At 36.5% G+C, this 23315-nt stretch overlaps 1 protein-coding gene across 9 annotated transcripts in view; it reads right to left on the reverse strand.

Annotated features, from left to right (window-relative positions):
- The window catches only part of PIK3CB (phosphatidylinositol-4,5-bisphosphate 3-kinase catalytic subunit beta), a 235823-nt gene that overhangs the window by 2099 nt on the left and 210409 nt on the right, over positions 1 to 23315 (reverse strand). For all 9 annotated transcript variants that reach the window (XM_036991629.2, XM_073232256.1, XM_073232261.1 and 6 more), the window contains 3 exons: positions 6164 to 6331; positions 5028 to 5151; positions 1016 to 1161 (listed from right to left, as the gene is read on the reverse strand). In XM_036991629.2, coding sequence (XP_036847524.2) covers positions 1016 to 1161; positions 5028 to 5151; positions 6164 to 6331 — 438 coding nt within the window. The remainder of the gene's footprint in view (positions 1 to 1015; positions 1162 to 5027; positions 5152 to 6163; positions 6332 to 23315) is intronic.

Consider the following 23315-nt stretch of genomic DNA (forward strand, 5'->3'; position numbering starts at 1 on the left):
CACAAGAGCTGGAAAGTTTCTACTGAACTAAAGGTCCATTTGTGATTTTTTTCTTCTTTGAAAACTATCCCAGGACTAAAATTTACATAAAATAGATAAAGCTCTCTAAAACATAGTATCTTTTTCAAAAATAAAACTAATTTGAAACTCTAAGATAAAAGGCAATATAACACTCTAGGTTCTTACTAAATTCTGTGAAACACAAAAACTAATCATAAAACAAGTGGAAATCATTATCCATGAGGATTTCTGAATGTAATTCTAGATTTGTGCTCTGATTCCAGACACTAATTTCTTTAATGTCAATGCTTGTACATTATACCTCCCTGTCATCTTGCCTTCCCAATCTCTCCTTTTCAAGTGGTCATTCAAGAGGACCAACCAATTCTGTCTTCCTAATACTGCCAAGGAGAAAAACAGACCCAGAGGTATACTCTGCAGGATCCCAGGCAGAACTAGAAATGACAATAGCAATCAGCTGGTAAGCATAGAGCATGAGTTGGTCACATCATACAGCATGTCTCTAATTATCTTAAGAGCCCTGAAATTTAATTATCTTTGTTCCTATTTTAAGATGAAGAGCCAAAGACAAGAAGAGAAGTAATGGAAACATACAAGTAGCGAGGGACAGATCAGAGATTATAAGACCTGTCCCTGAAGCTTGGCTCCCTTACTATTCTCCACATAGAATGACAGCAAAATCCCTATCCATTTCAGCCTCTCACTATCAAATGTCTTAACAGTTTCAGAGAATTTTCTAAGACAGGTAAAAGGTAGTATACTACTGGAATAAAAACACAGTAACTTATTTCAAATTTCTAGCATTCTGTTTCTCTCTCTGAACCAAAACATGGATTTGACAAGCAAATTCCCAAAAGTTTCCTGTTAGCAGACTGGAGTATCTTCCAGATCCAAATACCCTTCAGCTAAGAAACGCTAGTCCAGGTGCTCGGATGAGAAAACATTAGAAGTATTTACCTTTGATGTTAGATGTGTTTACAAGTGCAATACTCACCGGCCAAACTTTTCTGTGTTCCCTGTTTTTCCTTGTTGAATCACATGAATGAAATCATAGGTAAGAATAAAAGGCACTCGCTCCCTTTTAATGCCAAATTTAGACTTGAAATTTCCAAGAATGTGCCCAAAGTCAATGTGGAAGAGCTGAAAAACAAGTGGGATTTAACTTCCCTTGTTTTTCTGGTTAGATTCCAAACAGAAAGCAAGATCTCAGCAGTCCTAGACCCCCAAGCACTACATCTGAGCCCTTCCCTCTTTGGACAGGCTACTAGGCCATTTGAATTAATGTTTCTAACATCCATAGGTCTTTTATACTCAATAATAACTCTGATGTTTAACTATAAACATGTGGTGGAAAAGATGAGTCTTTCAAAAGACAAATACATTCAAATAATGAATACTAAAAAAATTAAACATGTATTATTAATTTTAAAACTTAATTTTAAGAAGTCAAATAGTTCTATATATGGAACTATTTCAATGTGAACAGTTCCATATACAGAAACATAACAAAATAAGGGAACATCCTTGCCTCACCAGCTCCCTTTCTATCCTAAGTGCTACTATTCAGAGGTGACTTCTCCTTACCCCTTACTGTGTTTTTCTGGTATCAGCCTCCATTTTCCTAAATAACATGTTTATTTGAACCAAATTGAACCAAAACATGGATCTGACAAGCAAATTCCCCAAAAACTTATTTTTTACTTCCTTAATTTGGATTACTATTCTTATTATGTTAGTTAAAATTTTAGTATTCTTGTGCTTTGTAATGTAACACAAATCACACCACAATTTCTGGTTACATCACTTTTCAGTGTTTGTATTAACACACTATATAGTCTCTTTCCTTGACAAAACTTTTTTATAATTGTTCTATGATGCTATTAATTCTTCCCTAAATCTTCTTAAAAGTCTTTAACACATTTCAAAACAGTTTTCCACATGGTCAGGTAATCTATTAGTTCCTATCCGGGCTGACTGTTCTCAAGGCCTACCACAGAACCATCGCTCTCTGGGCTCTGCCTTCGTTCTTCTTCTTCCATCTGGAGTCCCTGCTCTCTGACTCCCGTATCACATTCTCTTTTGGTTTAGACCAGGGCCTCTCAATACTGACACTACTGACATTTTGGGCCCAGTAACTGTTATGAAATTCTGTCCTGTGTACAGTAATGTATTTAGCAGTATCCCTAGTTTCCACCCACTAGATGCCAGTAGAACACCTTCCTCCTCTCTTACAACAACCAGAAATGTCTTCAGGTATTGACAAATGTCCCGAGGGTAAAACCACCCCAGGTGAGAACTACTGGTTTAAATCCTTGTTTTGGTAGATGCCTTTTTCTGACTATCTCCTTGAAAAAAGATAGAGGAGATACAGCTTTGAGATCCTGTATGTCTGAAAACACCTTCATTCCACCTTTATAACTGATTGATAGTTTGGTTACAGATTTCTGGTTTAGAAATTTTCTCTCAAAATTATGAAAGCTAAGTTCAATTGTCTTATAGTTACTAATGTTGCTACTGAGAAGCCAAGTTCTTTATGACTCCTGAACCTTGGTTATGTGTTCTGCTGTGTCTCTGGGGAGTATAAGACCTCTTTATGCCTGATGCACTGAAATACGTGGTAAAGGGCCTTAGTGGGGGTCTATTCACCCACAATAAGGGAACTTTTAAACTCTTTTGACTACATATTCATTAACATCAGCTTCAGGAAACACTTTTATATTATTTGCTCGAAGAGTTCCTTCCCTTTCCCTTCTCTGCCACTTCTTTCTAGAACTCCCATTAAGCTCGATGGTGGACCTCCCTGAATTTATTTTGTAAGACTTCTGGATATTCTTTCTTCTATTTATCAGATATTTTGGTTGTTTTTGGAATATTAAGGGGCAATATATAGCATGGTGGCTCAAAGCCAGAATCTGAGCCAAAGTACTAGGATTTAAATCCGAAGATGTCCTCTCTCTGTTGCCTCAATTTTCTCACCTATATATGGGGATATTACCTCTTACTCTGTAAGGCTGTCGTGAGGATTTGAAGGAGTTAACATAGTTAACTTAGAACTGTGCCTTCCGTGAGTTAAAAGTTCAATAAATATTAGCTGATCTTAAGTTCAGACTATTTTTATCTTAACTTTTTATTTGTTCCTCTTCTCAATTTCCATGAATTCTATTTTCTAATTTTTAAAAAACAGTATCTTATTACTACATAAATGCAGTGTCTTTTTTTCTTTTTCTTTTTCTTTTTTGACCCTCCTCTGTTTATTGCATTTACTCTGCCTGGACTTCTTTTTTCCCCATTTTGCTTGTTTTATTCTCTCTTTCATGGTGAGGATTTCCACGAATGTCTGCCAATCTGCAGTTGACTACATTTAAGAGTAAGTCACTAAGAAGATGAATAACCTATCTATGAACATGGTAGGATCGTTGATCCAATGGGCTTTAAGAGTGACTGGTCAGAGACCTAAACTGTCAGAATCTGTCAGTCTTTTCATTGGAACCAGATTCTCTTGAGAAAAAATCACCTAGTCTCTCTTGCTGAAAGTGGGAGATACACTGGTTGCTAGGTTCTTACAGCAAAGCAAGCAGAAGTGGCTGGGAATCATACCATTTAAGATGCCAACTTCCAATTCCTCCCCATGTTTAAAATGGTGCCTTTCTCTTAGCTTCGGTGGAACCTGGTGTCCTTGAGTCAGAAGAATCGGTTTCTTCAGAGAATAAATCTACCTCCTTCTTGAAGTTAGGAAGGAGACTTGAGCACCTAATTTCTCCATATATAATCTGCCAACCAATTCTATATTTGGCCTCTTCCTACATCCCCACCTTCAGTAATCCTAGTGCCTCTGACTCTAGGCTTTTTTCAGACTGACATGTCCCTCTACAAGTAAGCAGACTTCCATTTTCTCAACTATTTCCATTCGCTTTCCTTCATCCCAAAATTTATTGATGTTCTTTACCCACGGTGGCCTCTTTTCCTGTTATCTTTGACTTGTTGGATTTACATATTTATTATTCCTTAATATCATTGTTAGTATTAAAAGGGTGTCAGGAAAGAATGGAGAAAAATCTGCATTTTCAAGCTGATTAACCACAGTTCAAGGCAAGCCTTTTAAGTGTGAACACAAAGTTCAACTTCCAAAGCTCAAGCTAGAACCACCCAGGTCTCCCAGGAAGTGTAAAACTCTGAGTCCCACTTACAGCCAGGGTTCACATAGTGGACCCAGGGATTTTAATTCTGGAATGCCTCCAGTGGCAGAGAATTCTAAGTGTGGCTAAACTGAAAAATTATCCTAAGTATCTCATATGTCTTTACTTAAATTAATCCGAAAGGTTTATAAACAAAAGTCACTCTGAAAAAAGAAAATTTTTGTTTGAAAACAAAGAGTTTTTTCATAAATAACCTAGCTAGTTCCTTAGCTACCACAAATCAGTATTACTCATGCTTATTTCTTCCTACTCTGATATATGATTAGAAATGATGTACTAAAAGAGAAAATGGCTTAAGTGGGGTTCCAAGAGGGGTTCATCTCAACTTTTTAAGAACTGGTTTGTTATCCTCTTTAAAATACATCCTGAACATCATCTGCTCCTTCTAGCTCAGGTACACATGTGTCCCAAATATAATTTCTTTTTTTTCTCATTGAAACATTTTCTTTTGGTATCATTAATATACCATTACACGAACAACACTGTGGTTACTAGATTCCCCCCATTATCAAGTCCCCACTCCATTACAGTCACTGTCCACCAAATACAATTTCTTATGCTGAAAAGTCACTTTTAAGTAACCACAATAATCCTTTAAACATTTAAATAAATGCTTATCGCCTAACTTTAAGCAACAAACCAATGCATATATGAAACAGCTATGTGAAATGAGGGGGTGGGAAATAAAAGACAAAGACATGACTCCAAAAATAAGAAGAATCTGGCCCAAGTTTCACAAGAAACTTATGTTGTATGTACAGATGTAATAGCAACATTGAGGCCTTTGGGAGACTCTGGGGAGCAGCTCACCTGGCCAGTTTTTTTTATCATGATGTTGTCACTATGTCTGTCACCAATCCCAAGGACATAAGAAGCTACACAGTAGCCAGCACAGGACAGGGTAAACTCCTCAATGGCTCGGTCCAGGTCTTCCCTGAACAAGAGGAAAAACAAAAGCAACGAAGGTTTTCAGCCTCTAAAATGTAAGAGACGAGATCCAATCTACACCTGTTTACTTTTTAATCCCAAAGAAAAGTGCACCACAGAGCTGCCAAAACCATCTGAGTAGATGTTGGATCAGCCAAGACAGTGAGGATGATCACTGAGGGAGCAGGGCAGAAAGGAATCAGCAGACTGGCTCAGAGACATATAACTGGAAGTCAGTCATTCAGATTGCTGTGTCCTAAGGGGTCATGTTTCAGTAGGGATGGGAGTAGGTTCATTCGCATAGTAATGAAAGGAAACTATCATCTGCTAGATGATGCTAGGCTTTGGAATATCTTTGTCGGTTCTGACCTAAGAGTAGAATCCCTATTTAAGAGTTAAGTATTGCAGTTCCAACCATTTAAATCAATGTTTTAATAAAAAGTAAAACATACCCTTTAGAGACAAGGATCTATGATCAAAGTTAGGAAGCTGATTATCACATATGAGTTCTTAGATTTTTGTCAATGATAAAACTTAAGTCTAACTTCGAAGTCTTTAGCCAAAAATATTTGAGATGTTTTCCCCTCACTGTGAAATTCTGTAATTGCCTATGTATTTTCCAGCACAATAAACATAAATAATATAATTCCCGGCACTGTGCTTTTTAGTTTGGAGAGATTTTCTACAAACACATTTACTTCTATTGTAAAAATCAATTTAAAACTTAAGTTCATATATTCACGTAATTATAGAAGTTGATGCACTTAAAAACTTATTTTAAAAATAAGTGAATTCTTGGATTGTAACGACTGGGGGGCTCTGAAATTTGATCCAGATAAAGTAGAATTCAATGCTAACCACCTATCAGCCTTTAGGAAGGCCCATTTGTCATTTTATTCTAACCTGAAATGAAGCAATAAAATAATACTAATATTTCTTCTAGGGCACTGATGATTCAAATTAGAATAGTTATTTGTTTGGCTGTTTGTTCACAAGGATGATGAATGAAATAAACTAACCCGGAATTATATTCTTTAAGCCAGTTCAGAAGGGCATCTTTGTTGAAGGCTGCTGCAGCAGCCACATTGCTACTGTTCAGCTGAATGTCAGCAATTGTTTCAGAGGTGCTCACAACTTCAATGAGGCCAGAGCGATCTCCTGTTGCTAAACAGCCATAAGGCAGCATCCTGAAATGATAAAAATGGCATACAGTCACATGGGTGTGTTATCTGTAAAGTAAAACATTAACAATTAAGTTTTTTCTTTGATTTTTAAGAAGTTATATTACTATTGATATCTTCGCCATTATTGAATTATTATCAAATGCCTTCTGTTTAAGAGTAATTTACTAATTTCTAATGTACCAGCTAAATATGTTTTTCTTATCTAGTTATTCCAGTGAAATATTCTTTTTGCTCATGTAGATGGACATAAGTACATCAGATACAAAGTCTTTCAATTTTACTCTAAATTTTGAGTATAATACTCTTTATGGAGTACCTAATAAGTGCCACATAGCAGGTCAAATAAGCACTTTACACATCACCTTAGTGGCAACTCCACCCTTTCAGTTGTTCAAGCCTACAACCTCAAGGTCATCTTCGACTCTTTCTCTCATTTCATCAATTTACCAATCTTGAAAATGTATAAAAAATCTAAGTACTTCTCTGCCTCCACCCTTCCTTCTGCTACTACCCTAGTCCAATCACCTTCAACCTCAGTTTATTATTCAAGTTTCTTAATTAGTCTCCCTGCTTTCACATCAGTCTACTCTAAACATAACAGCAACATAATCCATTTAAAAATATATTATATCAGTACCCTGATCATAATTTCTGTACTGACTTCCCACCTGAGAGTGAAAGCCAATATACTTGCCTTAGCTCACAAGCCCTTCAATCTAGCTCCCTGCTCGCCACTTTCTCCATTCCTCCCCTTGCTTACTTTGTTCATACTATCCTGACTTACTTTCTGTCCCTCATACACATCAAGCACAATACTCCTGCTTTTCTTTATTTGTGTTATTTTCTCTGCATGAAATGTTCCTCCCCAAGACATCTACATGGCTTACTTCTTCACCATCTCAGTAAGAAATTCCTGGATCACCCTATTTAAAATCACAACACTCTACAACACAACACTTTCTGTCTCTTCCCTGTTTTATTTTCCTCCATAGGAATGCTATTCAACACTATCCAATACCCTAAATATTTTATTTGTTTGTTTATTCCATCCTTAGGAATGTTATCCAACACTATCCAATACCCTAAATATTTTACTTGTTTGTTTATTGTCTGTCTCCACCATTAGGATGTATGTTCCATCAGGCGGGGATGTTTTGTTCACTACTATATCCAAGTGCCTGAGATTGTGCCTAGCACAAAGCAGGTACTCAATAAATATTTCTGAATGAATAAACAAATTTAATAACAAAGCCCCTAGAAGTTCCAATCTTACAAATGAGAAACACAAGTAATTTTCAAAAAGTCATACACATTTAATTAAGAAGAAGATCCAAGACTTAAAACTAGGTCTGTGTGGCTCTAAAACCATCTTTTTAACCTAACACAGTCACCAGTCACTGACTATAAAATAGGCCTCTCAAGCTGCTTCTTGTGCAAAATCATTTTTTGCTAAATGGCGAAAGAGCATTTTGCTTTGATTTTTATTTAAATGATACCTAATGAAAATAAAAATATTTTCTCAGGCCTTTTTTTAGCCACTTAAGAAGAATTTATTTTGTCAATTAGTTATTCACATCCTTTGCCTATTAGGGTTTTAAACATCTTCCTTAGTGGACTTACATCAGTTTTTTATACACTTTTCTCATGTTCATTATAAACATTTTCTAAAAACTGTATTAGCATTAGAGCAACTCCAAAATGGAATGAGTTAGCTTGGAAAGTACAAATAAAAGTCAGGTGACTCTAGAAAATGCAATGGAGAGAATGCATGGATTCATTAAATAAGAGGTGCACCTATAAGCCAAGAACTGCGTTATCTGCTGCTGCTATAGATATGAGCAAAACAAGTAATCCCTGCTTTCAGAAAACAGGCAAAGCACAAATGCACAATGTGCATGTTATCTTTGTATGAATGAGAAGTGCCATGAGCACATGTCAAGAGTCAAGAAAGATTTGTGAGACGGAAGGAGAAGGGGAAGCACAAAAGCAAGATTAGGAGAAGAAACAGTGTTTGAAAGACTATGCAGGGGGCCCTCAAGGTCAGGTAAGGACTTCTTTCTCCTAAATGTACTGAGAAAAACTGTAAAGGACTTTATGAAAGAGAAAGTGAGTGAGTGAGTGAGTGAGTGAGTGTGTGTGTGTGTGTGTGTATGTGTATGTGTGTTGGGGGACATATGAGTGTTAGTATGTATAAAAACCAGATAAAAGGGGGCAGTTTTATTAAATAGTTCCTAAATTTCCTTCCAACCAAAAATTCAATTATTTTATGCCTCTTAAAACACTTTCTTAGTTCTAGCAAAATAAAGTTGGGAGAATTGACAAACTACACGTTGGCAGCCTGATACACCAATACACTGCTTTCCATCTACATTATTAATTTACTTTTCCTCTTAAAAATATTCCCCTCAATAAGGAAGCTAATGGAGCATGAAAGTTTTCCCCAACACTCCCATCCTTATCATGACACAACACAAATGAAGTAAACACAACCCAGTAAAAGTGCACTTTGGCTCATTTTCATGTATCTCTTCCCATCCCACTTGCAGCTAAATTGGACAAAAGTCCAGTGACTTCCCGTTTAAAAGCAGACACTGATGAAAGTGTCCAGTGTCTTAAGGATGGAACACTCACAATGGGAAGGAAAAAACATCCTTGTCAGCAACAGTCTGACAAGAAGTCAAGCTGGGAACAAACTCTTGAGTGCTGAAATCTTATATGGACCCTCTTTGCACTCAACTTCTACACTTCTTATAAAAGCCATGCCAACAATCAGTAATATTTACCTTTTTTTCTCAGACTCTCTGATCCAAGGAGCATTTTACCTTTCCACCAAATCAAGAATTAAAAAATGAAATTAATTCTACAGCAATGGGGATGGCAGTCCCACAAACCTACTCTGAATGGATAGGTAGAAAGTTTTTCTCTAGTCTTGACACTGACACTGAGCCAAGTCTGAGTGGTACCTTAGCCCCTTGACTCCAAAGGAGGAAAGTGTAACTCCTTTACCTAATGCTTACCTGTCTCCTTCCTTCATCCTTCCAAAACTACTGACACCATTGTCATTAAAGGACTTCTGTATATAGCTCTCTTAAAAGGGAAGTAAACCCCATTAGGGCAATTCAGATGTAAAGTCACAATGAAAGTAACTGTCCAAAACTCAGCATCACAGGTATTTATGGGAGATCAGGGAATGGGAGGCTGTGTAAGACTGTCAAATCTACCAAAGGCCAGATAGATTTATATGTAGACAACCTATCAGACTTGACAGAAAAGGCTGATTACCTACTGTTTCTTGACCAAACAAGGTCATAATATTCTAACATATTGGTGGCTTACAAATGTTCTATTCTGGCATGAAAGATACTGGAAGGGAATTTTGAGAGAACAGAGAACAATGAAAATAAGAAACATGCACTTTCATTCATGTCATGCTATCATGACAGTTACAGGTATTAAAATATTCAGATCAAAGTAGTACTGGATAGAAGGTATCTGAAGATTTGAGATTAAATTTAAAAGACTGTGTGCTATGTGACTCAGTTTAACTGAAGCAGCTGGCCAAAAGGAAAACAAACACAATAGAAGCACTGAAGCACATGTATTTACAGAAAGAAAAAGAAAAAAAGTTTGGTGAGCAAAAAATATTACTTTTGTTAGGTAGATAGATATGAGCAGCTGCAGAAGGGGAATATAACGTTCAAAGAAAAAGCTGCCCAGTTAACGGGTCCCACTTGAAGACAACAAAGGCTCTGCAGGGACACTACTTCCTTGTCTACTGGACCCAGGCCAAACCAGTCCCAACCAGGTCCAAACCACACCTCACTGTAATCTCATTAAAATAAAATATGGCAGTTTTGCTCCTCCCCTCCCATGGGCCTTTCATGTGTGCATTCTGGGAAAAGACATGTGCACAAAGAGGAATGGGCGAATAACTTGAACTGCCAATCAAATGACCTCACCCTGTCAATCGAAGAGGCACCTCCCGGGATAGAACATGATAAACAGACCCTCCCCTAAAAGTTCCATGCCTTTGTCTACCTTGACTCTAGCCCTTGGAGTGTATTCAAATAAAACTTTCCCTTTGCTTCCCTATTGTGTCTCTGCCTTTCAATTCTTTGTTTCAGCTGTAACTAGAACCAAGGAGAACAAACTTGACTGGCAACAGTTTGAAGATGTTTTCAAAAGAATTAAAAGTTCTGCATATTTTTTTATGGACAGACAAGTTCCTTTTTCTTGCTAGACACACGTTCTTGCCATCACACAGACCCCAGGTTTTTATCTAGCACTCCCACATGTGGCTGCCTCGCTTTGCCTGAGGTCACAATGAACCTCATTCTATGTCAAATGTGCTTTACATTTGAATAGATTTGGGTAAAATAAAAAACTAAGAGAAAAGAACTTGGCTGGGGTTTTCAATTAGGCTGTTGTAAATAGGGACAAAGTCTTTTAAAAATAAAACAAGACTCATCATATGGCCTGAATCTGCTCTTAGCAAAGGAAACCACTGTGTAGCTTGTGTGCTAAACTTGGACAGAACCAATGAGATACTAGCCTAAGCTTGATAAGTTTCCCCCACTTTTTGTGAGGCAAAATCAAGAGAAATCATTTTCATTAGGGTTTACTTCATAGGGTCAGTAAATTTTTGCTGTAATGAAACAGACAATAAATATTTTAGGTGCTACAGACTACTATGTGACTACTCAATTCTGCAGTTAGAGCTAAAAAGCAGTCAAAGACAATATAAAACAAATGGGTTGTGGCTGTGTGCCAATAAAACTTTATTTACTAAAAAAAAAAAAAGGCAACCCAGATCCCTCTGGGTTTATGTTCCACTGGCAGTTGTTCATAATCACCCACTTCTCTTATTGATGCAGTATTTCTCAAGACTAAGTGACTGAGTAAAACAAAATGTGCTATCTATTCAAACCACTAATTCTATTTTCACACAGTTGTATTAAAAATTTCTACTATTTTAAAAGTAAAACGGTCACATTTATAGTGCTCAAAAGGGTACTTTTTAGATTAACTCTAATCTTACTTCCTTATTCTAATCACATCTATAAGTCTCATAACAGGAATAACTCCCACAGCAAATTGTTCTTTTTACCTCAACAACACAAGAAAAAAATTTTTTTAAGGAAAATGACATATTTTGGACACCAAAACACTGTGCTACACAATAAGTTACTTGTCTTACCACCATTGTTTTTTCAGTTAGACTGGCAAATAATAGAAAGACATCAAGTTTAGGGTCTGATAAATCTGGATTTGAATCTGGGTCCTCCACTTAATATTTTTGTAATGTTTGAAAAATAGTTTAAAATCCCTTGGGTCTTAATTTTTCTCATGTTTAAAAGGAATAATACAACCTCATAGAGTTGTAAAGGTTACATTACTATATATATGAAGAATCTAATACAGTGCCTACATCAGTCAATGAATAGCAACTGTTTTAAGTTTTTAAAAAATTAAAATATATTTAGTAAAGGGAATATGATTCAAACTTTAAAATGTTAATCAGGAAATACTTATAATCTTACAAGGAGAAAGTCAATCACAAGCATGATTACATCCAGTAACCTTGTGGACTAAGTTGGTGTAGATCATAAAACACAGTAAAAATGTCAGATAAAGTAAAAAACTTTTATAAATAGTTATGGTTAATAAAGAAGAGGGGACTATGAGTCCCAGAAATATAATTACTCATAGTAGTGGCTCATGAAGTTACTCACTTAGCTGATATTTTAATACCCATAAGAAAAGAAACATGATCTTGAGCCCATGAAAGGCAGGAACTGGACCTGAGATCTTACAAAAAGCTGGAGCTCTGAAAAGGCTCATGAAAAGGTAACTAGAGAATATCTGTTCATGGACTAGAGGATGTGGCATGAAAGTTGCTATCTATCCTAGTCGGGCAAAAAAAAAGGGTTTCATTAAAGTGCAAAAACTCAAGCTTTTCCACATTCCCATGAGATCCAAATATAAACTACCTATGAGGTATGAGAGCCTGAAGGGAAAGAGGTTCCATAAACACTGCAGATTGTGTGTACAGACCTTGGGGGAACAGAACAAACTAAACACAATTTCTCTTGGGAAATACTTTCACTCCCTAGGAAACAAAGGACCCTCATAGAAAATACAATCCCCACCAATAATGAATACAAAACTACATATTATCTACACAAAGAAATGAGTAAGACTAAGAACATAAATGAAAGGTGGCACCCGAAGAGATAGAACAATATGAAACAGACTCTAGAATGGTGAAAAGGAATAAAAAACGTAAGGAAGGAAAAGTACAGTATTAAAAAAACGGGCATACAAAAACAAAATAAAAAACAACTCTGATGTGAGAACAGTCACTGAAATAAACACATTATACTGAATACACAAGAGATTAGAAAATGATTGAAGAGATAATTAGGAAGACAGAATAAAGAAAAACTACAACAAACAGACGCATAAAATTGAAAGGTGGGATGGAAGTAGGAAAGATAGGTTAAGAGACATGCAAGATAGAACAGGTAAGTCCAACATAAAACTATTAAATTTGCAGAACAAGACTGTGAGAGTGGGAGAACTGCACCATGAAGAAAATATGACACATTTTGTAGAAACTAAAAGATGTGATTTTATTTGAAAAGCTACAATGACAATGGAAAAGGAAAAGGAAATAAAAAGAAATCTATACATAAATTACAGTAAAAGTGCAGAAACCAAAGGCAAAGAGAAACTATTTTCTACAGTGGGGTAAAAAAATGACAGGTTTTTTAGACTGAGAGCAGAGTTAAAACAAAACAAAACAAATCAGAATACCATGGAATAGGTCTTCAAGGAAAGCAATCAATTTAGCCTTTAAAAATCTCTTAACCGGGTAATGTCAACAAAAAGGAGTTAGAAACCTCTAACAATCCACTTTTCCATTAAAGCAATAACACCACTGGCAAAAAACATAGTCAAAGTCAACTATTTCAGTAACATATAAATACAAGAAACGGTTGCAGAAATCTGGGAATGTTTATAGAAGAAAACAGATGACCTATTCCAATCCTCTCTCCTTCCCCCACTTCCTAGTTCTGCAGCTGACTTGACAATGAACAGCCCACAATCACTGTGAATACCGTAACCTGTCAGCCACTAGAGGGGACAAAAATGGGGACAGAGCTCTTTCAAAGCCCCATTCTGCAGAATTATCACTCTTTGAACTCTAGTGGTTTGCAGGAAGATCCCACTCTCAATTCTGTGTCTCCTTGACCTCAGACCTCACCTTGTGTGAACTGCCTATTACCTGGGATGTTTCTAAAAAACAATCAAAACCAATTGTTAAACAGCAGTTGTTTAAATAATAGTTTACAACTTATAATAGGTAAATAATAGTTGGAGCAAACAAAAGACTAACCAAAAAGCTTAAAAGGAAAAGCCAGGTAATGTGTTATCCACAGGAAACAGTGAAAATCTCCATCATATTTCTAGGAATCTACAAGGCCATGTGCATGAATAGGGAGGGAGGGTCATAGGCATGCCCAGTGCTGGGCACGTGCACAGAAGAGAACTTACAAGAACTTAGAAGGCCCTAGTTCTCACATCTGGATAACTTGGAGCCTTTACACAAGTTAGGTTTAAAGCAAAGCTCTGAACTACCTGGCTGACAGCTGAAGGCATGCTGCAACATGCACAGAGCCTCTTGCTATATAGACTGGAAAACCTACAGATTACAGGCACTTAAAGAAATCTATCTCAGTCCTTAGTGGAACAAGAAGAGAAATCAGTGACTGCACATGATAAACAATGTAAACTTTACATAATTAGTTCAGAAAAGTCACTAAATAAACAACAAAGAACAACAACAAAAAATCCTGAGGAAGGGGGAGAATGAAACCTTCAGAGTTGTCAAATTAAAGTGTTCAGTTCCAAAAACAAAAAAGTATGAGACACAAAGAAACAAGAAAATATGGCCTATACACAAGAAAAAAAGCATTCTATAAAAAGTGTCCCTGAGGAAACTCGAATGTTGAATGTGAGGCAAAAATTTTAAAACACCTATTGTAAGTATGTTTAAATAGTTAAAAGGAACCAAGTCAAAAAACTAAAGGAAAGTTGAGATTGATCAATCACCAAACAGACTATCAATAGAAAATTACTTAAATGAACCAAATAGAAATTGTGGAGTTAAAAAGTTTAATAATAAAATACAACATTCACTAGAAAAACAAGCAGATCTGAGCAATCATAAGAATCGGCAAACCAACGGGAAGACAGGACAAGTATCCAATCACAGGCACAAAAGGAAAAGAATGAAATAAAATGAACAGAGCCTCAGGGAACTGTGGAATACCATCAAGCATACCAACAAGCACACTGGTAGTCTCACAAGGAGATGAGAATAGGGCAGAAGAGTATATTTTTTAAGTATAGCTGAAAACTTCTGAAATTTGATGAAAAACATTAATATACACACCTAAGAAGCTCAACAAATTTAAAGTTGGATAAACTCCAAGGAGGAGTTTAATCAAACATTATAATCAAACTGTCAAGATGGAAAAAAAAAGAGAATCTTTAAAGCAGCAAGAGGAGGTACACTATCACTTAGTGGAGATCTTCAATAGAAAACATGGGAGGACAGAACGATGACATATTCAAAGTACTAGAAGACTGTCAAACAAGAGTTCAATATCCAGTAAAACTGTTCTTCAAAAACAAAGGAGAAATTAAGACATTCCCAGACAAATAAAAGCTGAGAGAATAAAAGATGGAGGACTCCTCATTTCAAAAATTGCTACAATGCTACAGTAAATAGGAATGTGCAAAAGCAAATATATAGATCAATAAAACAGAACTTAGAATCCAGGACAACCCCCTCACATTTATAGTCACTTGATGTTCCCCAAGAGTGCCAAGGCAATTCAATGAAGAAATAATCTTTTCAAAGATGATCCAGATATCCAAATACAAATGAATGAAACTGGACTTCAATCACACACCATATAAAATTATTTAACCAAAATTGTACTGATGACCTCCAATATGAGGGCTGAAACTAAAAATTCTTGGAAGAAAACAGAGGTGTAAATTCTGATGACACTGGATTAGGCAATGTTTTCTTAGACCTGGCACAAAATACACAAACAAAAAAAAGATAAACTGGACATGATCAAAATTAAAAAATTTGTGCATCAAAGGACATTATAGAGAAGGTGAAGAGAAAAGCCACAGAATGGGAGAAAATATTTGAAAATAATGAATTTAATATCCAAAATATACAAAGAACTCTTATAATTCAAAAATTAAAAGACAACCCAGTTCAAAAATGAGCAAAAACTTAGAGATATTTCTCCAAAGAAAATACATAAATGACCAACAAACACGAAAAGCTGACCAAAGTCATTAATCATGAGGAAAACGCAAATTAAAACCCAATGAGAAAAAGGTTTTTACTATAGGCAGAAATAGACAAATGCCAATACAATGGGAAGTTTTAACATACCTCTGAAGTGACAAAGAGGTAAAAATTTACTGAGAATATAGATGTAGACACAATCAACAAAATTGATAAAGGAGATATAATCTTGCAGCCAAAAATTACAGCATCTGGAATCTTTTCAATCACAAGCGATATTTTTAGAGAAACTGGACATTTATGTTAAGGCATAAGAAAGTTTGTAAGAAATATAACACTGACGTGATACAGACCACATAATCTGACAATATGAAATAAAATTAGAAATCAGAGACCAAAAAAAATACAATGTGTTTGGATATTTAGAATAATTTAAACTAGTCCGAGAGTTGAAGATATAAAAATGGAAATTATGAAACATTTAGAATGGAATTTTATATAATTTAGTGTATTACTAAAGAGAATTTAAATAAGTATATTGTAAAATTTGTGGGTTGCAGCTAAGGCAGTAGGAAGAGGAAACTTACAGTTTTAATTTTATGTATGAAAAAAGATTAGATATTAATGTTCTAAGTGTTCATTTCAAAAATTCAGAACAGAATAAACATAAGTAAAATGAAGGAAACCATGAAGAGGCAATAAATGATAAAATATAAAACAAAAAACATCAACAAAATCAGAAGCCCATTCTTTTAAAATACTAAAAAGCAAACTTCTAAATGACTAAAAAGAAAAAAACTGTATTCCATTTTACCCATGCAAAAGGAGAAAACAATTAAACACAGCAGAAGTTATAAAATTACAAGAGAATGTTATAAAAAATGTATAGTAATAAATTTGAAAACACTGACGAACTAAATTCTCAAACTCAAAGTTGACTCAAAATGAGAAAAAATATCTTAGAGTCAAATAACAATTGAGGATAAACAGTAGTAAGTAAAACCTAAACAACAAAAAATCAACACGAGGACCCACCCTTTGTAGAAACAGAAGGGAAAAGTACACCAAATTTAAAATTTGTAATATAAAATAAAAGAGAATATCTTTAAGATAAGATTACAGGGAACGGGAGGAGCCAAGATGGCGGCATGAGTAGGGCAGCAGAAATCTCCTCCCAAAACCATATATATTTTTGAAAACACAACAAATACAACTATTCCTGAAAGAGAGACCAGTGGATACAGTACAACAGCCAGGTTACATATACATCTGCAAGAACTCAGCATCTCACGAAGGGGGTAAGACACAAGCCGCGGCCCAGGGAGACCCAAGCCCTCCCCCAACCCCAGCTCCCTGGCGGGAGGAAAGGAGTCAGAGCAGGAAGGGAGTGAAAGCCCAGGACTGCTAAGTAACCAGCCATAGTCATCCACACTGGGAGCACAGACAGACAGTGCAAGGTGTGCTGGATATTAGAGAAATGGAAAAGCAAAATCTGCAAGCGGGTTGCCGCAACTGGCTCCCCTGGGACAAAAGAAAAGTGAGTACTTATTGAAAGTCTTAATGGGACAGGGACCTCACAGCTGGATGGAAGCGTCCCAGCACACTCAGTACAGCAGCTGGGAATCCTGAGGAACTCCAGGTGCTCTAACCCCCAGGGTGGCAGCGCAGCTCTGAAGCCCCTCACGGCAATAAGTAGCCTTCAATTGTTTCCCTGGCTGGTGTGGCCCGGGACACAGCAGCCCAGTAGCCTAAGAGCGGCGTCAGCGGAGTGGCCTGGGAATGGCAGCGCGCACTGGCGTCGGCAGTGGCCAAGCATGCCTGTGACGGTGGTAGAGTGGCCCAGGAGCAGCCGCACCCCAAACAGCCTCCCAGAATCTCCTCCCGGCACGCAGTCGCGGGGACAGACCCAAATGCTGCTGCCAGCGCGCAGCTGCACAGTGCTGGGAGAGGAAACCAGGACAAGGCGCCTAGGAGTGCCACTCTAGAAGGAGAGCACACCCGGTGCGCTTGCCACTCCCTGCAGGGCTCTGGGTTACCCTGATGGCAATCACACCCACAGCAGAATAGGGGATGAACCCAGAGGCTGCTCCAGGAGTGCAGGTAACTGACACAGGCAGTGGAAAAGGGGAAGGCGACCAGCAAACAAAAGGACTTTCTTCTCCCTGCTGACACACATGCTACCTGCCTACAGCTACCTCTATCGCCAAGAAAAGGCAGAAGAATCTGGTCCAGTCCAGAATTGCCAAGACAACCCCCGAGAGAGGGCCTGGGGAGATAGATTTAACCAATCTTCCTGAAAAAGAATTCAAAATAAAGGTCATAACTATGCTGATGGACTTGCAGAGAAATATGCAAGAGCTAAAGGAACAAGTAGAGAGGGAGAATATGGAAATAAAACAACCTCTGGAACGACCTAAGAACAGACTGGATGAGGTACAGCAGGGCATTAATGCAATAGAAATCAGAGAACTGGAATACAGAGTAGCTGAGGCAGAGAGAGATAAAAGGATCTCCAGGAATGAAAGAATATTAAGAGAACTGTGTGACCAATCCAAAAGGAACAATATTCGCATTATAGGAGTAACAGAAGAAGAGAGAAAAAGGGATAGAAAGTGTCTTTGAAGAAATAATTGCTGAAAACTTCCCTAAATTGGGGGAGGAAATAGTCTCTCAGACCATGGAGGCCCACAGAACTCCCAAACAAGGGACCCATGGAGGACAACTCCAAGACATATAATAATTAAAATGGCAAAGATCAAAGACAAGGACAGAGTATTAAAGGCAGCCAGAGAGAGAAAAAAGGTCACCTACAAAGGAAAACCCATCAAGCTATCATCAGACTTCTCAACAGAAAACTTACAAGCCAGAAGAGAATGGCATGATATATTAAACACAATGAAACAGAAGGGCCTTAAACCAAGAATACAGTATCCAGCACGAATATCATTTAAATATGAAGGAGGGATTAAAAAATTCAAAGACAAACAAAAGTTCGGGGAATTTGCCTCCCATAAACCACCTCTACGGGATATTTTAACGGGACTGCTCCAGATGGAAGCACTCCTAATGCTAAATAGATGTCAACAGAGAAAATAAGATCACAGCAAAGAAAGCAGAGAAACCAAATACTAACTAAAGGCAAAAAATAAAATCAACTACTCACAAAAGCAGTCAAAGGAAACACAAAAGAGTACAGAATAAAACACCTATCATATAAAGAATGGAGGAGGAGGAATAAGAAGGGGAGAGATAATCATCAGACTGTTTATAATAGCTTAATAAGAGGGTTAAGTTAGATGGCTAGATAGTAAAGAAGCTACCCTTGAACCTTTGGGAACCACAAATCTAAAGCCTGCAATGGCAGTAAGTATGTATCTTTCAATAATCACCCTAAATGTAAATGGACTGAATGCACCAATAAAAAGACACAGAGTCACAGAATGGATAAAAAAGGAAGACCCATCTATATGCTGCTTACAAGAGACTCACCTCAAACCCAAAGACATGCACAGACTAAAAGTCAAGGGATGGAAAAAGATATTTCATGCAAATAATAAGGAGAAAAAAGCAGGTGCTGCAGTACTAGTATCAGGCATAGTAGACTTCAAAACAAAGAAATTAACAGATAAAGAAGGACACTGCATATTGATAAAGGGGTCAGTCCAACAAGTAGATATAACCATTATAAATATATATGCACCCCATACAGGAGCACTGACATATGTGAAACAAATACTAACAGAATTAAAGGAGGAAATAGAATGCACTGCATTAGTTTTAGCAGACTTCAACACACCACTCACTCACTCCAAAGGACAGATCCACCAGACAGAAAATAAGTAAGGACACAGAGGCACTGAACAACACACTAGAACAGATGGACTTAACAGACATCTACAGAACTCTATACCCCAAAGAAGCAGGATACACATTCTTCTCAAGTGCACATGGAACATTTTTCAGAATAAACCACATACTAGGCCACAAAAAGAGTCTCAGTAAATTCCAAAAGATTGAAATCCTATCAACCAACTTTTCAGACCACAAAGGTATAAAACTAGAAATAAATTGTATGAAGAAAGCAAAAAGACTCACGAACGCATGGAGGCTTAACAACATGCTCCTAAATAATCAATGGATCAGCAACCAAACTAAAATGGAGATCCAGCAATATATGGAGACAAATGACAACAACACAAAGCCCCAACTTCTGTGGGATGCAGCAAAAGCAGTTCTAAGAGGAAAGTATATAGCAATCCAGGCATATTTAAAGAGGAAAGAACAATCTCAAATGAATAGTCTAAAGTCACAATTATTGAAATTGGAAAAACAAGAATAAATGAGGCCTAAAGTTAGCAGAAGGAGGGACATAATAAAGATCAGAGAAGAAATTAATAAAATTGAGAATAAAACAATACAAAAAAAATCAATGAAACCAAGAGCTGGTTCTTTGAGAAAATAAACAAAATAGATAAGCCCCTAGCCAGACTTCTTAAGAGAAAAAAGAGAATCTACACACATCAACAGAATCAGAAACAAGAAAGGAAAAATCACGACAGACTGAACAGAAATACAAAAAATTATTGGAGAATACTATGAAAACCTATATGCTAAAAAACTGGAAAACCTAGAAGAAATGGACAACTTCCTAGAAAAACACAACCTTCCAAGACTGACCAAGGAAGAAGAGAAAATCTAAACAGATCAACTACCAGCAAAGAAACTGAAGTGGTAATAAAAAAACTACCCAAGAGCAAAACCCCTGGGCCATATCGATTTACAGCGCAATTTTATCACACACATAAAGAGAAGACATAATACCCATTCTCCTTAAAGTTTTCCAAAAAATAGAAGAGGAAGGAATACACCCAAACTCATCCTATGAAGCTAGCATCACCCTAATAACAAAAGCAGGCAAAGACCTAACCAAAAAAGAAAATTACAGACCAATTTCCCTGATGAACATAGACGCAAAAATACTCAACAAAATATTAGCAATCCGAATTAAAAAATACATTAAGAGGATCATACACCATGACCAAGTGGGACTCATCTCAGGATGCAAGGATGGTACATTCGAAAATCCATCAACATCATCCACCACATAAACAAAAAGGGCAAAAACCACATGATCACCTCCACAGATGCTGAAAAAGCATTCGACAAAATTCAACATCCATTCATAATAAAAACTCTCAACAAAATGGGTATAGAGGGCAAGTACCTCAACATAATAAAGGCCATAAATGATAAACCCACAGCCAACATCATACTTAACAGCGAGAAGCTGAAAGCTTTTCCTCTAAGATTGGGAACAAGACAGGGATGCCCACTCTCCCCACTCTTATTCAACATAGCACTGGAGGTCCTAGCCACGGCAATTAGACAAAAAAAAAGAAATACAAGGAATCCAGATTGGTAAAGAAGAAGTCAAACTGTCACTATTTGCAGATGACATGATATTGTACATAAAAAAACCTAAAGACTCCACTCCAAAATGATAAGAACTAATATCAGAATTCAGCAAAGTTGCAGGATACAAAATTAATACACAGAAATCTGTTGCTTTCCTATACACTAACAATGAACTAAGAGAAAGAGAAATCAGGAAAACAATTCCATTCACAATTTCATCAAAAAGAATAAAATATCTAGGAATAAACCTAACCAAGGAAGCGAAAGACCTATACACTGAAAAGTACCAGACACTCTTAAGAGAAATTAAAGAGGTCACTAACAAATAGAAACTCATTCCATGCTCTCGGCTAAGAAGAATTAATATTGTCAAAATGGCCATCCTGCCCAAAGCAATATACAGATTCGATGCAATCCCTATCAAATTACCAACAGCATTCTTCAACAAACTGGAACAAATAGTTCAAAAATTCATATGGAAACACCAAAGACCCTGAATAGCCAAAGCAATCCTGAGAAGGAAGAATAAAGTGTGCGGGATCTCGCTCCCCAACTTCAAGCTCTACTACAAAGCCACAGTAATCAAGACAATTTGGTATTGGCATACGAACAGGCCCACAGACCAGTGGAACAGCACAGAGACTCCAGACATTAACCCAAACATATATGGTCAATTAAATATGATAAAGGAGCCATGGACATACAATGGGGAAATGACAGCCTCTTCAACAGCTGGTGTTGGCAAAACTGGACAGCTACATCTAAGAGAATGAAACTGGATCATTGTCTAACCCCATACACAATAGCAAATTCGAAATGGATCAAAGACCTGAATGTAAGTCATGAAACCATAAAACTCTTAGAAAAAAACATAGGCAAAAATGTCTTGGACATAAACATGAGCAACTTCTTCATGAACATATGTCCCCAGGCAAGGGAAACAAAAGCAAAAATGAACAAGTGGGAGTGTATGAAGCAGAAAAGCTTCTGTACACCAGAGGACACCATCAATAGAACAAAAAGGCATCCTACAGTATGGGAGAATATATTCATAAATGGAAGATCCGATAAAGGTTTGACATCCAAAATATATAAAGAGCTCACTTATCTCAACAAACAGAAAGCACATAATCTGATTAAAAAATGGCCAGAGCTTCAGAATAGTGGTTAATTCTGAGATGCAACAAAGGCAAATAGGATGAAATTCCTATAAATTAATAGGATTAACTTCATCTGCATATTTAATTCCTTCTTTTAAAAAAGAAATACAGAAACATGTTAACATTTGTCATTTAATTGCAAAATACATTTATTAGATCTGGATGTAAGAAGATAAAAATTGTTGTAAATTATCTTTTATACTCTCATGTTTGAGGTAGTCCACAATTTAAAAAAATAAAATACAAAGAACTAGGTAAAACATGACATTAATCATTATTAACTAGCATAGAAAAAAAAGCATGAAACTGTATGGACCCATATTATATCATGAAACATGCTTAATGTTCTTTTTCTCCTTAATTAAACAAAAAAAAGGGGGTATATGCATCTGACCAACCAGCTATAAATCAGGGGTTCACAGAACCTGGTCCTCAGGTTTGATAATTTCCTAGAATAGCTCACAGAGCTCAGGGAACTTTTTACTTACTATTACTGATTTATTACCATAGTAATAATTGTAATTCTATTCTATAATTACTAATAATACTATAATAGTTTATTATTAATACCAATTCATATTATTAATACTAATTATAAATAATAGTAATAATTATTAATCGTTCTATTACAATAGTAATGAATAATTACTATTTATTGCAACTAAGAAACAGCCAGATGGAAGGGATGCAAAAGAGGCCAAGTATGTGGGAAGGGGCACAGAAAACACCACCACTACCACCATCACCACCTGGGAACCTGCCCTCTGGAATCAACTAGAGAAAAGTTACATGACATGGTGGGTACAAGGGGTGGGCGGAAGAGCCTTTAATCAATACTCAGAAATAATATCTATTACCACTTTACAGTTTCTACTAACATTTTAGTGTGTCATTTTTCAATGAATTTTTAGTATAATTGAAATAATTCTATAAAAATACTTCTGAATCTCAGTTACATCATTGGAAACTTAAGATAAGCACTTTCTCTAAACTGTAGCCATCTTCTGTAAACAGTATTTTAAAATACCTGAGATTTTGGTTATATGGGAAAGCTAGTAATTTTTTAAATTATTAT

The sequence above is a fragment of the Manis javanica genome, chromosome 3, assembly GCF_040802235.1.
Source record: "Manis javanica isolate MJ-LG chromosome 3, MJ_LKY, whole genome shotgun sequence".
Lineage (NCBI taxonomy): Eukaryota > Metazoa > Chordata > Mammalia > Pholidota > Manidae > Manis > Manis javanica.